Here is a 20,990-nt window from a genome sequence, read left to right as displayed (position 1 = left end):
AGAAATTGTTTACTAAGTTACTGAAGTTTTTTGGGACTGAACCACTAAGAAACCTCTTTATAGCACCTTTAAATTCAATGCTAATTTATCTTCCAATTATGAATGGGTCTGAGCTTGCCTACTGAAAGCGTTTGTCCCAACTGCTGCATAAGTTGATGTAAATCTTCCCAATGGTTTTAAGAAGTATTTAGATCAATTTTTTTTTTAATTACTGCTATCTATGGTCAAGCAAAACTGGCTGGGAAACTTTTTCACACAGAAGAGAGTCCTTTCACCCAAAAGTCATCTGCTGGATGACCACTGACGACTCAATTTCTGCTAAGGAACAGGCAACACCTAAAGGAACTTTACAGTAGTTTATTAAGAGGATGAAGAACAAGTTATAAAAACCTGGGCTCTGACATTTTTTATTGTCTGACACATCAGGTCAGGCAGTCCAAATAACCTAATCACAAATCTTTCATGAAGTTAACACCAGTTTCTAATGGAAACTGCTCTTCATGTTTAGATAAAAAGTGAGATTGTGAGCTGGTATGAATGTTTCATGCATCAGAAAATAAAGTGAGTAAGATGGGTCCAAATCAGCAGGACCTGAACATACTTTGCGATTATTTGAACTAAAAATCAGCACAAAACCTAACAAATATCCACCCTTATAACAAAGTGAACTTAAAAAGAAGATTCACTTGCAACCCAGTTTCAGAGGGCTTGAAATCTAAAAACAAATTTGTAGTTTGGTATCTTTTTTTTAAAGCATTGATTTCCTAGAGGATTTTAGTACTGCTAAGCTACTTTACAATTGGAAGAACCACAGCATTTTCTGGCTCCTGAGAGAGAATCCAAGAGCACAGACAAGGATCATTATGTCCTTTAATGAGCTAGTTCTTGTTGCAAACCAAAGTGACAATAAAATTGTCATTTTAAATAACGTACTAAATTATAATTAGATCTTACTGAGACCACTGTTGTGTTTTAAATAAAGTCTAACTTTTCCAGCTTAATGAATGATTTCAAAGTACACTTCTAGAAAACTGTGGACAATTGCAAAGTTGCAATACAGATCTGGGCAAGCATGTGATTTTAGGGTAATACATCAGCCTTGCAGTTCCCACATCCTACTGAGCTTCTCTTTTCTGTTTTCCTTTGAAAAGATACTGCCAGTCAAAGACATAGGCAAAAGCCTTCATTTTCTCTGGTGTCTGACCCTGTATTTAACTGTGTAAACATTGTTTTCTTTGATCAGTTTAGTACAGCTAAAAGTGCTACATATAAAATACAGATTTTAGCTCGTATCTATGTTAAATAACTTTTTTTTTCCATTGAATAAATTATTACACAAGTTGTTCTCTATTACCACTGAAATTCCCTGACAAGAAAGACTGAATTTCTCCCTGCATAGCTTCCTCCTAAGCGATGCAAGCTTATGGCTGCATAAAGTATAGGCATATTTGTCTGGCAAGGGCTTCAGCTCCATGGCATCCTCTTCTCCACCCTCTGAAGGCAGTTAGGTCTGACTGAGGGGAATTCAGGTAAGGACCTTCAGATTTTCTCCTCGTACCCAAATGGGCAATGTGTACCAAACTAGACTTAGGACTGCTTTAGGGAACTTGCTGTCCTGTATGTGTGTTAACTTTCATCTGGACCATTTATCACTGCAGAAAAATTCACATTTTTTTAGTAAATGGAAAATTTTATAATCTTCACTGTCAAGTACTTCCATCTGCAGGAAATAACTGCTACCACTCATCCTTTCTGTGATTCACGCTTGCTATTGGATTTGAACCGAGAGAGAAGTAATAGTGAGTAAGAAGCAACAAGGGCTTGGGTTTGCTTTTCTTTAGCCTACACATTGCATTCTTCACTTTCTTTGGTAGTTATGAAGTGAGAATATGTGCAAAACAGCTCAGCCATGCTAGCAGGTATGGGCAAAAGGCCATGCTACCGAGTGTAACTGGTTTGGTTTGGGGGGTTTTTTCGTTTGTTTGCTTTTACCTTGAAGATACATTTCTTCTCCTTCTGCAAACATCTGACTGCACCTGACACATCGTGCGCAAGTTGGGTGATAATGTTTTTCTCCTGCCTGTTTGGGAAAAAAGGTACAGGTGATTAAATATACTGATCAGTTTAGCAGCTTCACTATGAGTTGTTTTCCTTTCATACTCTAGAATATGACTAATTAGAATAAATGAGTTAATGCCAATTAGCTCAACAATCTCCTACAACCACAATGCTTATTTTTGATTATAGACAATTCATGATTTAAAATGTACTTTATGGTCTTGCCTACACAAAAAAAGGTAACGTGCAATAGTTAAGTCTCTGAATTTACAGAATGGAAACAACTCTATACAGCGAACACATTTTCCCTGTAGACAACCATATTGTGCACCAAGTGCAAGGTAGCTTAGGACTCACCTGCAGAAGGAAGTTGGGAGGTCATAACCTTGAGCATGCATTTGCAATTCACTGTATGTTCTTCATGATCCCACTGAACATATACTCTTAACGCACAGCAAGAACCGTCTTGTTCAAGGAATGTTTGTACCTGCTTTGAAAGTGGCTTGCAGGTAATAGGTACTACAGGGTTTCCATGAGGAATGTATGTGGTGTGTCTATAAGACTGTAAGTTCAGAGCGCCCACTTTTCGGTACTGTGCACTAAATCCCTCACGTAGACAGGCCAAGAGCTTTGCTAATTGTTCTGAGATTAATCCTCGTAATTTAATACCACCATTTTCATTGATTGGAATGAGAATAGGACTGAGCCCTAAATTTGCTCAGAACAGCTTAGTAACTCATCAATTTTCATAAATTTAAATTTCCAATTATCTTATAACCCCATTAATTTAAACTGTTTCACCATTGACCTCAGTGTGTTTTGCAAGAGGAGGCATCTACCTGCTAAAAGGAGCAAGGGCTTGTCTGTGTCAGAATATCAATGTGTAACACAGACAAGGGTGAAGTTAACCTCAAATGACTACCAGAAAAGCAAGCCAAGATTCTTGGATCATGGGATTTATGCAGGACTCAATTTTGGTAGCTTGGCCAAAATTCAATTCTATGACCGACCGTGGGCAAACTTGTTAGCTCTGGTTCCCACAGGCAAGGACAGCAGCACCACAAGGCAATGTTGGCTTGAGCCAGTGACAAAAATAGCATTGAGGGAGTTGTGCTCTTCTGAGTGAACGACGCAGGCCAGCCCCTCAAAACTGCACGCCTATCCCATCTTTCAGATGACACTCACAAAACAGAGTTCAACAGCCCAAAGCCAGCTCTTGCGCATGCTCCCAGCACTCCTCACTCTTCAAAACCCCTACAGAACTGAAAGCCAAATCTTGGCATCTCCTTCCTCCTCTTTGACCCCACACTCTTCTGTGATAGACAGAATGGCCCATGGTTTAAGTGGCTTAAGGTCAATGCCATTCCTATTATGAACAAAAGCCAGGAAACCAAGTAACTCTAAAGGTTAGAGCTAAGTTAAACTAAGTTTTAACTTAAAGTTAAGCTAAGTCTGACTTCAGTAGAAGTTCTCCTGGAGTTAAAAATAAGCAAATTCTGGTCCATGTAGAATGTCTCATAACCTGTTTATCTGGAGAAGTTTGAAAGGGCATTGCACGTACCTTTAAGAAATTACTATCAAGTATTGCCCCACTGTCTTCAGCATGTAAATATGCTCTCACAGCATTGCACTGTAAATCCCTCTTCCATTAATCTAGAAATTTAACACTGTTACTACAGGGATGACTTGTCTTACTCTTTTTCATTGACTGAATATCGAAGCCTTCAGAGGTATTTATACTAAAGAACATAATCTGTCTCTGGGGGTATTTTACCATTCACAATATCAAACACAGGAGTGTGATAAATTTAGGTTAAAGAATCTCTGGTTTTACTTCATTAGTGTTAACTTGGTTCACCCCTGAAAACCTGTTGCTGTATTTTAAATCAGCATCACATCAGAATTGACATTTTGAAAACAGCTTTGTTCCAATTAATTCTTCTTTTTATGGTGTCATTTGTGCAGACTGCTGTGTGATTTCTGCAACTTTAGACATGGAAGATGGTCACTACTACCTGTGTCAATACCTTAAAGTATCAGACTGTGAAGTATCAGTACTGGGTTTAAACCTCAGGTTTAAAATTGCTTGACTGAGTGCAGGTGTTTAAGCGCAGAAGGTTATTTAACTATCATGAGATAAACTTAAATTTGGAATATCAAGCTGAAAAGAAACATAATTTCCCTTGGAAGATTTGTACTGCACAACCATTGCTAATACAATGCATAGCCTCAATAATTCAATTGATCTAGCACAGCTGATACAATTCCCAGGCTAACACTCTCTAGGGGAATTCAATTACTCCTTTGCCAAAATAAACTGTCAGAACACATTCTCAGATAACCTGGATGCATCACAGAATAAAATCTATTTCCCCAAATTTAACAGCACAACCAAATACATCATTTTAATTCACTCTGTAGAGTAAGTAATATCAACTAGCTGTAGAATGGCACAAAGAGACCTCTTTTTATAACTTAGATACGATTATAACAGAAAAATCAGGGGCAAAAGGTGTTGTGATCCTCTTATTGATGCTCACACCAGCATAACTCCAATGGATTTTGCATAATTACCTCCGAATTAAAATGGGACATACTCAAACTCTTCATGTAACTCTAAGCGCTGACAGTCGTCTTTGTTCCCCCTTTTTATATTTTTTTATGATATCCCTCTTCTAACAAAAGCACAGAAGACAAGACATAGCAGACTCTTCATCACTTTAAGTATTTAAAACAGATCATACCATCTTTCTAAAGGAGATGTGATAGATGAATCTGAGGCTAGGGATTTGATGTAGGAATTAACTAATAATATTCCCTGATATATTTATACAGTTAGCCTGATTAGATACCATAAATGATATTCAGACCTGGGTGTGTTGGGTCTGAATGCAAACTGTAACCCCACTTGGGTACCTGCCAAGGAGGCTTTTATTAGTGCCCCTTCCTCCTCTCTCTTCAGACTATTTCAGAGGCTTCAGCTCATAGATGAACAATTGGCTCCAGCAGAACCCAGAAATTTTATAAGCTTAGGGCAGCAACTGTTTTATGTTTTCAGTTTAGTTGTAATAATGGCCTCGTTATTTTTTCTTTTCTTGGTTATATGGATGTGAGGGAGTTTAATGCAGCAAACAAATTCCTAACCATATGGTTACTTCTTCTTTGCACAGTTTGAAAGCTTAGTTTGACAGATTGTTGTCTCAGTGTTTAATAAAATATCAACACGCACATACCACAGAAGAAGCGACATTCATCTCTGAGATCTCTTATGGTTCAAGTGGTAGATCGTAAGAAACCTTCTCAATATCCTACAATTGCTTCAAGACTGCACCAAGTCTTTGTGCCCGGGCATCCAGAAGTGAAGATAGTATTATTATGAAGATTAATTTAAAAGTTAATTCTCAACTGAGATTTCCTCAAACTTGAATAGCAAAGCATGTCCTTAGGAACACAGTACACTACCAACAGTTTAATTTCTCTTCAAGTGACTACACCAGCTTTCCACAATCACCGAGTCAAATTCTTGGTGTGTAATTTAAAGGTAGAGTCAAAACAGTCCTTAACACTCTGAGACAAAGTATTACAAATTAACTTCATTCCCTTTAGGTATGAGGGACCACTTTGAATGGTAAATCTCCTCTGCGCAGCAGGCAGAGCCTTCTGGGCTGGGTCAACGTGAACGTTCTCCTGGCGGAGCCGAGGACCTCCCCACGCTCCCTGCCCTAAGCACCGGGAGCACCGCAGTGTTGCTCTCTGTCCCACAGCACATCGACAAGTAAACCCATGCTTCACTTAAAACAGGATCAGAAAGCTCTGCAACAAAGCACATACAACCACCTTTCCTCATTTTTCATTAACTTCAGGGCTTGAACCAGATAAAAGAAGAATGAACCTGATGTGACAAATGTGAATCACATAATTTAAAGCAAAATTTGAAGACAGTAAGGGGTGTTATCCTAAAGTCTGCAGAGCAGTATGAACACCAGGCCTGGGAAACATGGAATGCTAGCAAAACCAGAGTAATTCATACCGGAAGGAATAACCTTAACTAGTTAAGGTTGGGTTTTAAATTAGCTGTCACCACTCAGGAAAAAGATACTACATTATTGCAGACAGCTCAACAAAAATCTCTGCTCATTCTCTGGCTGTGGCTGCAATAACTGATGAAGTGGTAGAATATATGAAAGATGGTATGTATAATAATTGTAATTCTATCACAACGACATTGCTTGTCTGGCCTCTCATGCCGTTGCTAGGAGTGTGATTGATATAATTTTTTACTGCAAGTTGATGAGCGACAACTGCTTATGGATTGACACATGAGGGATTAAACCTGAGCAGCCTAGAGCTCAAAGCACGAGCTAAGTCCTGGAAAAAAGACTCAAGACTTCTGATGATTCTCTCACCAGTGAAGTCTTAGTACATCCTATCTCACCACATTGCTCAGTTTAAAACCATTCCCCCTTGTCCTGTCGCAACAGGCCCTGCTAAAAAGTTTGTCCCCATCTTTCTTATAGGCCCCCTTTACTGAAAGGCTGCAATAAGGTCTCCCTGAAGCCTTCTCTTCTCCAGGCTGAACAATCCCAACTCTCTCAGCCTTCCTTCATAGGAGAGGTGTTCCATCCCCCTGATCATTTTCGTGGCCCTTCTCTGGACGCACTCCAACAGGTCATGTCTTTCTTGTGCTGAGGGTTCAGATCTGGACACAATACTCCAGGTGGGGTCTCACCAGAGCAGAGCAGAGGGGCAGAATCACCTCCCTCGACCTGCTGGCCATGCTTCTTTTGATGCAGCCCAGGATACGGTTGGCTTTCTGGGCTGTGAGTGCACATTGTCGGCTCATGTCCAGCTTTTCATCCACCAGTACCCCCAAGTCTTTCTCGGCAAGGCTGCTCTCAATCCCTTCATCCCCCAGCCTGTATTGATACCGGGGATTGGTGCAGGACCTTGCACTTGGCCTTGTTGAACCTCATGAGGTTCACATGGGCCCACTTCTCGAGCTTGTCCAGGTCCCTCTGGATGGCATCCCGTCCCTCAGGTGTGTCAACAGCACCACTCAGCTTGGTGTCGTCTGCAAACTTGCTGAGGGTGCACTCGATCCCACTGTCTATATTGTTGATGAAGATATTAAACAGTACTGGTCCCAGTATGGACCCCTGCGGGACACCACTCGTCACTGATCTCCATCTGGACATTGAGCTGTTGACCACTACCCTCTGGATGCGACCATCCCACCAATTCCTCATCCACCGAACAGTCCACCCATCAAATCCATATCTCTCCAATTTAGAGGGAAGAAAGAAAGTAGACAAAATCATTTAATGTGTTAAATAAACTCGTAACTATTTGGTTCCTTTCCTGAGAACGAAAAGTTTTCAGTAAACTTTTTCCTTAAAAAAAAAAAAAAATCTATCTCGTTATCAAAATGCACAGTGGTAACAGACATCTTTTACTGCTTGGAGTAAAGAAGTTGTGGAAGTGAGAAAAGGTTAGACTGCTGCAATGATTCAATCATATCAAAGAATATTTTCCATTTTAAGGGTATAATAGGTTGCTGTAATAGCGCATTATTACCACTGAGTGTTATCTACTGAGGTAGGTTCAAACCTGCCATCCTTACACTCTAAAATCTCCAAATGAAGTCCTAACTGTATCCTATCCTGAACAAAGATAATGGAAGTCAGCCTACAAAACACTGAGCCTGCTGGTATGCCAAGGCATGCTGCAGTTGCATGACCCAGAAACAAAGCCAACAGAAGACTTCTATAAAGCATTCTTAGTTAAAAACTTTTCACATGGAACAAATCTGTTGGAGAGCTGGGTCATCACCAGACAACCACCTGTTCAAGCAAAGGGAAACAGAACAAAGCACAAAACCAACGACAATCAATAAGCCTTTCCGTCAGGCAGCTTCTCACCCTGAAATGAAGGACTAAAGCTCTTATGAAAGACATAAAACTTGACTGCTGCTATCTGTTTAAGTGGAAGGGAGTTACTATTTGTTTGGGATGGGAAGGGGAAGAATACTTAGGTACTGTAGTGATAGGCAGAAGTTTAAAACTTCAATTAGACAATAAATTATTCTCTTTTCTATACTTTGTCTCCATTTCTTGAATAATTTTCATTCATGGACATTCACATTAATTCATTAAAGGGCACTGAGATAATACAGCTAATAGTAGAGATATAATTCAGTTTAAAGTCAGGAAGTGTGCAAGTGCACCACAAAATGATAGAATAATTCAGGTTGGAAAGGACCTCAGGAGATCACTTAATCCAACCTCCTGCTCAAAGCAGGACCTCCGCTCAATTCAGACCAGTCTGCTCAGGTATTTGTCCAGTCAGATATTGAAAACCTCCAATGATGGAAACTGCACAATCTCTGGGGGCAGACTGCTCCGGTACTTAGTTATGCTTACAGTGATTTTTTTTTTTCCTTTTTCTACAGTCAGAACTTCCCCTCTTTCAATTTATGATAGTTGTCTCCTGTTCTTCCACCATGCACCTCAGTAAGGAGCTTGTCTCCACACCCTTGAAGGCCTCCTTGTAGGTATGGCAATGCTGCTATTAGGTTCCCCTGAAGCTATCCCTTCTCCAGGCTGGACAAGTCGAGCTCCTTGAGGATCTCCTCACAGGAGATGTGCTCCAGCCCCTCAGCTATCATGGTGGCCCTCCACTGAACTAGCTTCAGTTAATCAGCGTCTTTTGGTATGGGAGGGCACAAAGCTGGACACAGTATCCTAATATGGTCTTGCAAATGCTCAATAAAAGGTGTTATCTTCAATCTCCTGATTGTGTTCCTGTTGAAACTGCCCTTTATGCTAGTGGCCTTCATCACTGCCAGGGCACGCTGCTCTCAGGTTTAGCCGACCAGGACCCCAGATATCCCACATGCATCTCCAAGCACTTTGAATATAAGACATCAAAATAAATAAAGATGTGCTTGAAATACATTATACTGAAACAGAACATAAAATCAAGACATAACTCCTTGATAAATGAATCCCCTACCACTTTCAGCTTATGTCCATGGATTCATACGAGTAGATCTGAGGAGAAAAACATCTTAACACTGGGTAAGGGAAGTTCATTATCTATCATTTTAAATTCAACTTTGAGGAGTACGTACCTTCACTGGGAAATTTTTTCAGAGTATGCAAATCAGAAAAGGTGGAAAACCACTAAACTCCTTTAGTTGATACTTAATTCATCCTACTTGTACCTCCTCATTCATTCCCCCAATGATTGTTTTTACTGGGGTATTAAACTATCATGTGAATGAACTGTTCTTTTTCTTAGATGGAGGAAATGTACAGGAAACTGACAATGCAATACAGGTATAAAGAGGAACTCCAGATATATATGAAATTTAATAAAGTTTTTGAATGAGATACAGCATTTCAACTTTAAATGGCCCAACTAGTCACTGCACTGATTTATGGAGGCAAATTCACAATTTCTGTAAGTAAATGCAGTTCCCTGACTTTGGCTGAGCTAAGATTCTAGTTCCTGCTCCCAGAACCAGATTAGTTATTATTTAAAAACTCTCTGACCTAGCAGCACAAAACTGGCCTGAAAAACCTTCCTATCAAGTTATTCCACCTACTAGGCTGAAATCAGGGGTTGTTCTTGCTTATTCCCACCTGGTAATATAACCCTCCTGTTCTTGGCCAGCGCTTCAACATGAGGTTGTGTGATGTGGGTTTAATTCTAAAGGCTGTGTAAAATCTAGGGCCCAGGTGTTTGTCCTTCTGTCTTTATCTCAAGAGTACCCTGGAGAAGGTGCACAGCACGGCACCATCGAGTATTGCTCAGTGGCCACACATTCATAACTTTGCCACTGCATCCACGTAGTGGCGTATTTGTTATGTGGACTACACTTGCTCCATAAACTGGATTCTATGGGCTATTTTCAAAATAGAGTGATGTTATTCAGAAAATCAGATAGCCTTTGCTGCTTGGAGAAGACGACTGTGCTCAGTTACCAGCTTTAAGTGTAACAACATAAAATCTCCATTCACATTTATAGCAAAGCCAGAGTTTTGCATATGCTACAGAAGAACTTGAAGGATTACTCAGTAATAGTTGTATACAATACTGGTTAAGTTAGTAAACAGCTGTCATATCATCTACTGGGTATGAAGGGACAGGCAACATTATCAAGGCAGAGGTATTTGGCAAAATATCTATCGCTGATGTTATACAACAGTGCCGAGGAGAGAAAAGTGTGAGAGCCAGGAGACAAAGAGAGAATTATGTGGAGGAAAACTCTTACTAATTCTCTTAGTCACAGTGGACCTGACTCACCACTGAGTCACTTCAGCAGCATGCCAGGGCAAATGAACCGTTTTCAACGGGGTTTACACCAGCGTAAATGTAGTGTAATGTTTTGAATCAATCCTTCTCCTCATCTTCTCCTTACTGGATTCATTTATCATCCTGCTAGATGCCAAAAAAACAGTCATGTGAAATGTTCAATACGTGCACCTGCAGCATTACTTACAGCTTTAGCTGTCTCACATGTACGGTTATTTCATATTGTCTTGGTTCTGGCTCATCCTGCTGTACTTTGCAGAGCCTTGAGACTTCCCACCCACATTCGAGTCATTTTTACTGCCTCCCACACACTCTTTATTCTTCCAGGTATAAAGTGCAGATCGAATGTACCAACAGGGACATTTATTTCAGCATGATAGTAACTTACTATATACTGGACTCTCAGAAGGAGAAGTTTCTAATGCTTGCGGGAGAAATTAAAAAATAATTAAAAAACCCTACAGAGAATAATTAAGAAAAAGAAAGACTAGAAAATAAAATAAGCACTATTGTAACTGTAATCTCATTCTGTGGCATCTGCAGACAAGTTCCAACTCAGAAGCAAATTCAGCCCTGCCACAGTCAGGCAAAAGCTGGAAAAGGCCAATAGTGCATTTTTTCTACAGAATTTGGTACATAATCTTGTAAACCAAAATGGTCTGTCATGCCTAAAATCACTGATTTTGCACTCAGTTGCTTTTGTTATGCAATGAGTGATCTGCCCCTTTTGTCTTTTTCTTCTCAGCTTTGCAAATTTTTCTTGCCACCCACTGAGACTGGAAGAGGCTTCTGTTTTCCGTTTGCTCAACAACCTCCTTCATTTCTTTTCCACTTTCCTCTCCCACTCCTTAAAACCCACTTACGGGCCAAGACAAGTTGCAGCTGGCTCTCACTTCTGCCATCCCTTGACAGGGGAGAGGGAGCGAAGAAGGAGAAAGATGACTTGCAGACATATTCCCCTTCCTTTTTGACTTTGCAGCTGTGGATTTAGCCCACCCATTTCAGATGGGAAGAATGAAGCTGCAACCAACACCGAACAGCCCTGGAGAGGCAGCATGATTTATCAGATGAAGTCACACTGGTCGTGGTGATCCAGGCTGCAAACGTCTGAGGACAGAAGCTGTCTCTCATTCTGTGCTTGAATAAGGACTGATATTTTGGATCCCCAAATTTAGCTGGGACTGGAAATGCTGCTGTCATATGCAGAACTGACATTAATAGTCCTTCCTGGAAGTAGGAAGTTGTTACTTTCAGACTCATCCACACATTTCCAGTTCAAGGTACCATTCAGAAGTTCTTACTTTGGGGGGGGGGGGGGGAAATTGAAGAAGCACAAAAAATGCTGAAGATTGGCAGGATGAAAAATCTTAAAGATACAAGAAACGAGCCACAGGCTGCTTTCCTGCTACTAGCAGACACACAGAGCCGTTGTCACATGGGCCAGAGCATCCTGGAGATACTTTATCAACAAAGCCAATTGCCACTAAGTGCACTTACTGCTGCATCACTGTCATGGTTACAGGAGAGAGCTGGAGGGAGGTGCTGGTGCTGTTGGCTGGATAATGGGTAGGTACAGGGCACTGCAGAGCCGACCGCGGCATGCCCGAGGCATGAGTCAGAAGACCACCAGTAATGAAAGAAATTATGCAAATAGGATGAGGAACTGAAGACGTCCAAAAAGTGCAACATTTCACACTGTCAAAATATTCAAATGCCAGCAAATACTACTACATAATAATGCATCACCACAGCAACACATCACTTAGAAAGGCGTTGTAACTGGCGTACTGTATGCTGTTTGTGTCTGAGGCTCAGAAGGTATCAAGGTGACTACTGGAATCACTGCTTTGATGCTTTAATTAATCAATTAAGATAGTTTAAGATAGTTAACTGGTACTACATTTTTGCATAATGGGAAAAGGCAGTGGACACCATTCACCTCTCTGCCAGGCTCAAGAGTCAAACTATGCACTAAAACTCTAACATATACAAACCCACGCAGGCACAAATGCACAGCAGCGCTACCAGGGACTTCTTCCATACATACGAGAGAAATCCTCAACAGAAAAGCGAGCAAGCAACTGGAAAAAAAACACAAAACCTGCAATAATAATTCTTTCTTCTCTATCAGCCAGTTTCTCTCAAATTCTGAACTTCTCTTTTGTGTTATTCAGAAATAGTTTGCAGAATCCCTTACTTTGGTAAAAATGTAACAGGCTTAAGCTATCACCAAATGCTACTCAGTGCTCTTCCTCAATAAACCTAAAAACTGACTTACAGGGTAAAAACCATGCAAATAGTTCCTTTTAATATGTACTGTTTTTTCCTGACATGCCAACAATTGTGAGTTTTTAACAGTTCAGATAATAAATATGCATAGGTGTACCTCTGTATCTCTTTCTGGAGAGAAGAGATGGTTGAAAAAGGGAAAGGATGAGGGTGGGAGAAAGATAAGGTGAATGTATCTAAAACAATACAATTGGGCTACAGAAAAGGCTAAAAGCTAAGGTCAAAAACATTTGCATTACTATTTATATGCTTGTTGATAGTATTTTTAACGATGCCTATTTTAAAGCAGAAAGTCTAAGTCAACTGTCAATTAACACTTACCCGGCCAAGTTCAGATACTATGCACTGATGATTAACCTGCTTTGCAAACCAGCAGCCCCAGACGAACACAAGTGGCACCAAAACAGAGACCATTCTCAAGCTGCAAAATGCCTTGCACCTCTGCAAACATTACGCATTGAACGTGCTAGTTAATGTTTCCTACCTTAGACGGTTTCCTTTTGCAAGAGCTAATGCTGATATATTTAGATGTATCTTTTCCAAGAGTTTTCCTTCTTCTCTTGTGATGGGAGAAAACTGGCGTAGAGAGCAGTTTTTATCTGAAGACTAGTACTGACACTTGGATCCTTTTGCCGCTCTGACAGCCTTCGCGAGGCTGCCCATGCTACTGGAAACCCTTCCTTCGCATAGATGGAGCCGCTTTCATTGCACGTTTCAGTATTAATGCCTATAAGCTGCTCAAGCACCTTTCACACATCACTAGGTTTTGTTGTTAGCAAAACAGCAGGGTAACACACGTTTCAGAATGAACCATTCTTCCACACTGCAGGCAGAAATTTGTACACCCTGCTGTAAAGAATTAGTCTCGTCTCTCTGCTAAACCGAGACTTTTGCAAAGGGAAAGGCAATTGATTTACAAAGTAGATTTGGCTGCAAACAAAAGCAGGTCAACCCTAGGGCAAAGCAAAAAACAAACTACAAAAAAGAAAAAAATAAGATTAATGTTTTAATTAATAAGTCACTGAGGTATAAGTGGCACTTAATTGATGTACAAATAATTGACATTTCTAGTCTTATTTCTGTGTAGTGCCTACTGCATTTGTTCCCTTATTTTAAAATAGCATACTGTTATGATTAATAGATTTGAAAAAAATATATTAATTATGCTTTTCTAGACATATACCAGTAAACTAGAAAAATGTTAACCCTTTCTTCCCCCACATATACTGGGTGCCATGCTGCCATCTTATGATGTCAGATACAGCAGTTGGACCCATCTTTATGTTTAGTAAGTGATACAGCTGTTTTCACCCGCACTTGTAGAACATTTACACCACAACCGTGTAGCTGTAAATCATGGGACAGTTGTAGACAGAAGTCTAGTTAAGTGCTGAAAATACTCCTCAGTGCTTACAGAAGCAGTTGGATTGCATATAAATAAGCCCCAAGAGACCTTTCCAAAAGCATAACTTCCAACATGCTACACTGTCAACTTTTATTCACGTGAAATTCAAAACATCAGCTAGCAGCAGCAGAGATCCATTTTGTTCATCAGCTACCAGTAGAGTTGCTAAGAGGCAACTAAGCCTGGCCATCACTGGGCTGCAGTTGCCTATCCAAGCAACCACACCTGATCCCCTCACAGCCTATATCACGTTTCTCATCAAAACATCCCCAGGAGGTTATCTTTGGATACGAAGGCTTCCTCTAACAACATCATTAGCTGAAACAGCAGATGAAGAGAACCTCCCCATCCCGCCATGTCGTATCTCGCTACAGGCTATCAATGTTAACAAAGCCACAGAAAAAAAACACACTCAGTGCGAGATATACCAGGGAAAGTACCTTCTTTAGAAACTGTGGAAGGGGTTACTATGCCTGCACGAGGTAGTGGTGAGGCATCATCTGGAGTAAAATGTCCACCCATGCTGAGAGAAGGTGGTTCCAGCTGGGAATAGACAGTGAAAAGGTCCACCAGCATCACCAGAAGAGCCTGGAGCTGACTTCATGAGCAGAGGAGAATTTGGGTCATTCAGTTTTGCAAAACAAAAGCTGGGAGGAACTAAAACTGTTCTCCATAAATTCTCCTTAGAGTTCATCAATTAAAGGGGAGAAGATTGAAAAAGCTAAAAATCAATCTGTATCAGAAGAATTAATCACTATACAGAGACCACTTAAAAATAGAGAGTTTGCTGGCATTGAGTTTCTAAATATCAGATGTTACGGAAACCCAGGCATGTTCCTCAAGAGGGGACCGGGAGGAGTCACTGGCTGTCACACAGCTCCTCCATGCACCTCCACCACCAGCCTTCCAAGCTTCTGCACGGCTTGTCATGGGGGAAGGACTGGAGGCAGGCAACCCTCCTCCGCCTCCTCCGAGCAAAACACAGCTAGAAGACTGATTAAAGATCAGGAAAGAAATGGAAACTCTTTTCTTGATTGAAAGGGGTTTGTATCAGGCTCTGAATTATCATGCAAAATACAGTGTATTTTTAGAAAAAAGCTATTATACTTATTTTGTCTATTTTTATGATATGCTCATTAGCACAAGTTGTGATTTTAATTAATAAATAACTGCTTGTGATAGAAAGAGAGAGAAAAAATATTTTTAGTGCCAAATGCAGAGAAATAGATTGCAATGCGACAAAAGGGAAATGGCTGGTTATAAAAATCAACAGCTTGTTATTTTAAAATGTGTTTATTTTCTGTGTTATTGCATGATTTTAGCTATTGCTGGATTGGGAACAGAGCTATAGCATAAGCATTAAAATAAACCCTTTTTCTCCCTAAAGGTTTTCAGTCGCACTGCATTTTAAGTCAAACTATAAAGTAAACTCCAGCCACCTCTTGCTCCCCATTTAAGATGGTAGGTTTATCAATATATATGGTCAGGGATAAAACAGCAATTTCTAGGAGAGGACTGATGTTGCATTAAACAGTGCTCTGTATGCTTCACAAGCAAAGCAAACTTGCCCATAAAAGCACTGGTGGGCATGGTTTTTGTAAAAAGAACAGCAAAACTGTTGCCTTTAAAAGCAACAGAAGAATTATGGTCTCTGTAAATTAGCTGCTCAGCCCCTTTTGTAGCTTTTCCAGTACAAGTTCCCTGGGAGACCGGGGGCAAGTGAAGGTAGACGGCAGGGGAAGAAAGAAACAAGAAAGGAATTATAAACAGAGCTATCTGTGTTTAAGCCCATCTACTACATGGAATGAACCTGGTCTTCAGAAAATGGGCTGAAGGAAGAATTTAAGTGACTAAATCATCATTGTATTTGGCTGGCAACGTACAAAAACAGCCATATTTTTATAAGTTATCAGTAACTCACACTAGTTGACTCTCCCTTCCTCCTCTGCTGAATAAACACTTAAAACGAACAAGTGTTGGAAAGGGAGACAATATTATAAGATCTGGGCACAGAATAATTGTGGAAGCAGCTGTCCTCCTGACATTATCACAGAAATCAGAAATGGAAAAAATCCTATTAGGTCATATGGTCCCTCCCTTTGTCATTGCAGGACTGTTTCCTAACGTAGATTTTCCAGTGCCTTGTCCAATCTTGTTTTAATACGATCTAAGTGATAGCTTCCAGCAGCTCCCTTGGGAGACTATTAAGTATTGCTGTCAAGATTTTCCCCCACTTTAACAGAAATTTGCCCTATTACTTCTGTGTATCTCCAGATTATATTCAAGATGGTAAAAAGAAACACTGAAGTTTTGAAAAACGTTTCAAGATTCCAGACAATTCCACAAAAAATACATCTCACAACAAAAAGCAGCCATGGCTACTTTTTCTTCTTTCTGTCCTCCTGACCAGGAGATACACAAACGTACCAGCAAGCTGCCCGGTGACACACACACACCGAGTTTGATACCAGAAAGATGGAAGAATCAGCCCCAATTCCAAGCCTTTCGAACAAGTCCGTCTGCTGCAGACAAACAACAAATGACTTAACTGTGTTACCTATGGATACGGTCTCTGCGTTCTTTCAAATCTTTTTGCTTAGGTCATGACTTTTAGTCTAGCTTCCTAATGAAATGAGGTGTGCATGCTACCCCCTTATCTGACTGCTCTCCTTGGTCAACACTGAAACTCAACGCCATTTAAAGTGATCCCTTACAGAGGTCCAAAGGCTCATGGAAATCACAGGCTGATCACCATGGAAGGAGCCTCACACTGTGTGTCACATTTTGACCATGTAAACAGGCAGCGGAAATGTAAAGAAAGCTCTCGAGATATTTCACGGGGAAACAGAGGGGGTGGGAGCAGGTATTTTGGGAGAGCCATCGTGACAGCAGAATGCTAGGACACAGGACATTCACCTATATTCAAGCTTCATTAGTTTTGTTGCACACAAAACAACAAATTGTTTTATACAATCTTATGGAAAGAAGGTTACAGACCATAAAGTTTTGAGGTTGTTGTAACAAGCCTCCAGACGTTAAGTGTCATTGTACCTGTTCAAATCCATTGCCTGCTTCACACTAACTTCATCCTGTCTTTCCTATTTGACAGTGACACTATCTGACACTGCTCTGTTTTTACAGATCGCGAAAGTCCTTTCTCCTCATCTTTCTTTTAAAACGGTTTCAGAATCTTGCAACAGTATTTTTTCCACAGTTAAATGCCACAGACTTCAATCAAAGTCGCTCCCAGCCTGCACCAGTACCAAAGTAAGAAAAGAATCAGTGCTACAGCACTGCCATCAGAGCAACATTGGGGAAGGGGAGAGGAGGGGGGCATACGTGCACTAACCAAAAACATCACCTAGAACTACAATGACAGATATAATCAGTCACGGTAAAATTCCTACAACAGCTTTAAAGAATTAACTTTTCTCAAGTTTGTTATTGGTCCATCTACAATAAAAACAAGGAATTCTCCTCCTGTTCAGTACGCGCTCACCAAGCAGTTAGAAGAAACAGATACAGCCACATGTGCCCCCAGGTCCTACAAATCCAACTCAGCACTGTAACTATGCAAATCTTCTTTTTAGCTTTTTTTTCTTTTCATCATCCACAGAGACAGTAAGGACCCAGTTTTTAACCACATAACATCACATGCTGTTGTTTAACCATATTGCAGGTAAAATATTACCAAATAAGAGGAATATTTTTGTACAGACATTTCAAGGCAAGAACCAGGACAGAAAAACACGCTATTATGAAGCTAAGAGTCAGTTGAGAAATTGGAGCTTCTGTTCTTCTCCCATCTTAGTATTAGTCACTCCCTGTAACCTGCTATGGGTAAGTGCACCCCAAATTTGCTATAACTTTTACCATGACACACACCTCTCTGCATTCATGTCTCTCTTCTTTATCACATCAAATGTAAGTTAATCAGCTTCACCTCCAAAGCCCACCCCCTCTTACTACCTTTCATTCAGTGTCAAAGGCTGACATCTCTGAAAACATGTAGCAGCTTCCGCTGGTCACCCCTTACATTTTTGAAGTTTTTTTACTGTTTCCTTCTGTTTTGCCTCTCCCACTTGACAGCCATCTGTAAATAATGAGAAAGCTGTCTTTATACTCTTTCAAATCCCTTAGAAGAAGTCTGTTTTCTGAGATGTCTGTAAAAACATTTGATAATGGAAAAGCCTCCCATGCCTAATCCTAACACCATACCATGCCATCTAGTATGGACTCATCATTTCCGTCCACTTGCTTCTCAGTCCCTTCCATAGCTATAATTGTCCACCATTTGGATAGTTAAGTCTTTGTATGACTCCTAGCAGATCTTCCTCTGGTGGAAGTCCTCTGGGACTTCTCCAGGCCTTCTTAACTGATGAAGAGAAAGGACTGAACTGAGCGACCTGGGGAACCTCTTCCTAACTCTAGTACTGCTAAGGCTTCACAAGATACAGGGAAAGGGTAGAAAGAAAAAGTGGATAAATGATAACATTGATTGGATAACCATACACTTAGATCCAAGGATAAATTCTGTTTAGATGAAAGGAATATATCCATTTCTGACCCTGGGTCAGTTATAGGGAAATCTCTTTTGCATAAAGGATAAACATTCACCTACACTAAACAACCCTTTTAAAACAACAAACTCAAAAAACCCCTGCAACATAGCTTGTTTCTGGGTGCAAAAATACATTTCAAATGATTCATTTTAGTTTTTCAGCAGCTTCACCCTAACTCTGGGAAACGCAAAACAGAATCAAAGAACCGGAGTTACAAAGGAATTTAGTGTAAGTATTAAAATGTGCCTGATAACCCATTCATGTATTACTTCTGCCACCCGAACGTTCTCCAGTACCACTAATATCCACTTAGGGAGTATGTGTATTATCAAACCATTAAGAGAAGAAACAGAAAAAAATTATAGAAAAAGTACGTAGTATTTCACAAAAGTAATATTAAACTGCTGCATTAATACTCATTTGTGAGCATATGACTAGACCCAAAAGAGCAAGTCTCTGTACTTTGAGATGTGTTTGGAGACAGGTTCTGCTTACCTCAAGCACTCTTCCTGTGATATACTTTTCACAATTGTCACATTTGATACCAAACTTTGCATGATAGTCCATTTCGCAGTATGGAACGCCATCCCTAGGGAAGAACAAGAGGCCATACAGAGATTGCTTTAGGTAGGCTTACAGGTTTACTGGGAGATTATACAGCTAAAATTGGTTAATGCTTCAACACTTCACAGGGTGTTCATCGACTTTTCCCCCTCCCAAATACTTTTATTTATTAATTTTGTAAAGAATTAAGTAGTTAATGAACTATTCTGGCCCTTCAGAGTCTACCATGATCCCACTTTCCTGCTTTGCCACTGAATTCAGCCATCGTCTCTCCCCCAGTCACAACGTTCAGTCCCTGAGACTCTCACACCATTTGTTTTGATAGTGTTACTCATTAAATTCTTCCATGTGGTTCGCACTCTGGAAAAAATACTTATTTCTACATATTATTCTTTCCCTCTTTATTTATCATTTAATTGTACTTAGCTTAGACTTCAGAGTAACTTCTCAACTGACTATCTTGACTGTAAACCAAATTTTGATTAACATTTAAGTCTACTGACATTCTTGACTGGACTTGCTTAAAGACAGTCATGGATTAACCAACTCGGGAACCTGCTCTGTGGAAGCCAGTAATGACTAAGAGACTTCAACCTGAGCAGCAGAAGAGATCTTGCAGTATGTTCATGCATGGTGTGAACAGTTATTTTGCCACCACAAGTGATTTAAGATAATGTACAATTTAAAAATATGAAGAATAAAACCAGAAGTCTTAGCTTTTATTATAAAAGCCAGAACCAGAACACTTGGGCTATTGCTCTGAAATGAACCTATTTGTTAATTTTACATTTAGATCACAATTTTACAAAATTTTACATTTAGACCACTAAACCGATGAATGAAAATAAATTACTCTAGAAGAAACTGGAGATTCTTCTGTTTCAAAGTGCAAGTTAAACACAGAATCATAGAATAGTTTGGGTTGGAAGGGACCTTTAAAGGTCATCTAGTCCAACCCCCCTGCTATGGGCAGGGACATCTTCAACTAGATCAGGTTGCTCAGAGCCCCGTCCAACCTGACCTTGAATGTTCCCAGGGATGGGGCATCCACCACCTCTCTGGGCAACCTGTTCCAGTGTTTCACCACCCTCATTGTAAAAAATTTCTTCCTTATATCTAGTCTAAATCTACCCTCCTCTTTTAGTTCAGAACCATTCCCCCTTGTCCTGTCGCAACAGGCCCTGCTAAAAAGTTTGCCACCATCTTTCTTATAAGCCTCCTTTAAGTACTGAAAGGCTGCAATAAGGTCTCCCCAAAGCCTTCTCTTCTCCAGGCTGAACAACCCCAACTCTCTCAGCCTTTCTTCATAGGAGAGGCATTCCATCCCTCTGATCATTTTTGTAGCCCATATTTAACATAGTTAAATATGTTTAGTGTGCTATGCTAAAATAGCCCATGATCAGACAGATTTATTAGCAGAGGCATAATTTTATTGGACACTTCCCTGGAGAAACATAAAAATTAATTTTATAGCACACAAGTTGGATTTCTTAGAGACTAACCTATACGTTATCACAATAATTAATTGAATTAATTGAAGCAAGGATGTTTCTTCTCTTGAGTTATTTTGTTTGGCACTTAGCTTTTTTTAAAACAGGATTTCACAACAACTTTATCTTTACAATTTATGGGGTTTTTATTATTAAATAACAAGCAAAAAAAGCACTGTACCAAAATACAGCAGAGTAGCATAACATTTGAGATAATGCAAAACCTTACTTAAGAACACCCTTTTATTAAATATTGTTTTTTCAGCCTCCAGTGCAAGCTGCGAAATTAAATGTTATACTTGTATT

The 20,990-nt window shown here is 40.1% G+C and overlaps 1 protein-coding gene across 5 annotated transcripts in view; it reads right to left on the bottom strand.

Moving 5' to 3' along the window:
* The window catches only part of ABLIM2 (actin binding LIM protein family member 2), a 150,932-nt gene that overhangs the window by 56,696 nt on the left and 73,246 nt on the right, over nucleotides 1-20,990 (bottom strand). For all 5 annotated transcript variants that reach the window (XR_012673451.1, XR_012673452.1, XM_075148656.1 and 2 more), the window contains exons 6-7: nucleotides 19,126-19,219; nucleotides 1,993-2,080 (exon numbers count right to left, since the gene is read on the bottom strand). Coding sequence is in view for 3 of the 5 variants with exons in the window: in XM_075148656.1 (XP_075004757.1) it covers nucleotides 1,993-2,080; nucleotides 19,126-19,219 (182 nt within the window). In the remaining 2 variants the exon portion in view is untranslated. The remainder of the gene's footprint in view (nucleotides 1-1,992; nucleotides 2,081-19,125; nucleotides 19,220-20,990) is intronic.

This window comes from Calonectris borealis, chromosome 4 (genome assembly GCF_964195595.1).
Source record: "Calonectris borealis chromosome 4, bCalBor7.hap1.2, whole genome shotgun sequence".
In the NCBI taxonomy this organism is placed as follows: domain Eukaryota; kingdom Metazoa; phylum Chordata; class Aves; order Procellariiformes; family Procellariidae; genus Calonectris; species Calonectris borealis.
The sequence above is the reverse complement of the archived record's forward strand: the minus strand, read 5'-3'. Positions and strand labels throughout refer to the sequence as shown.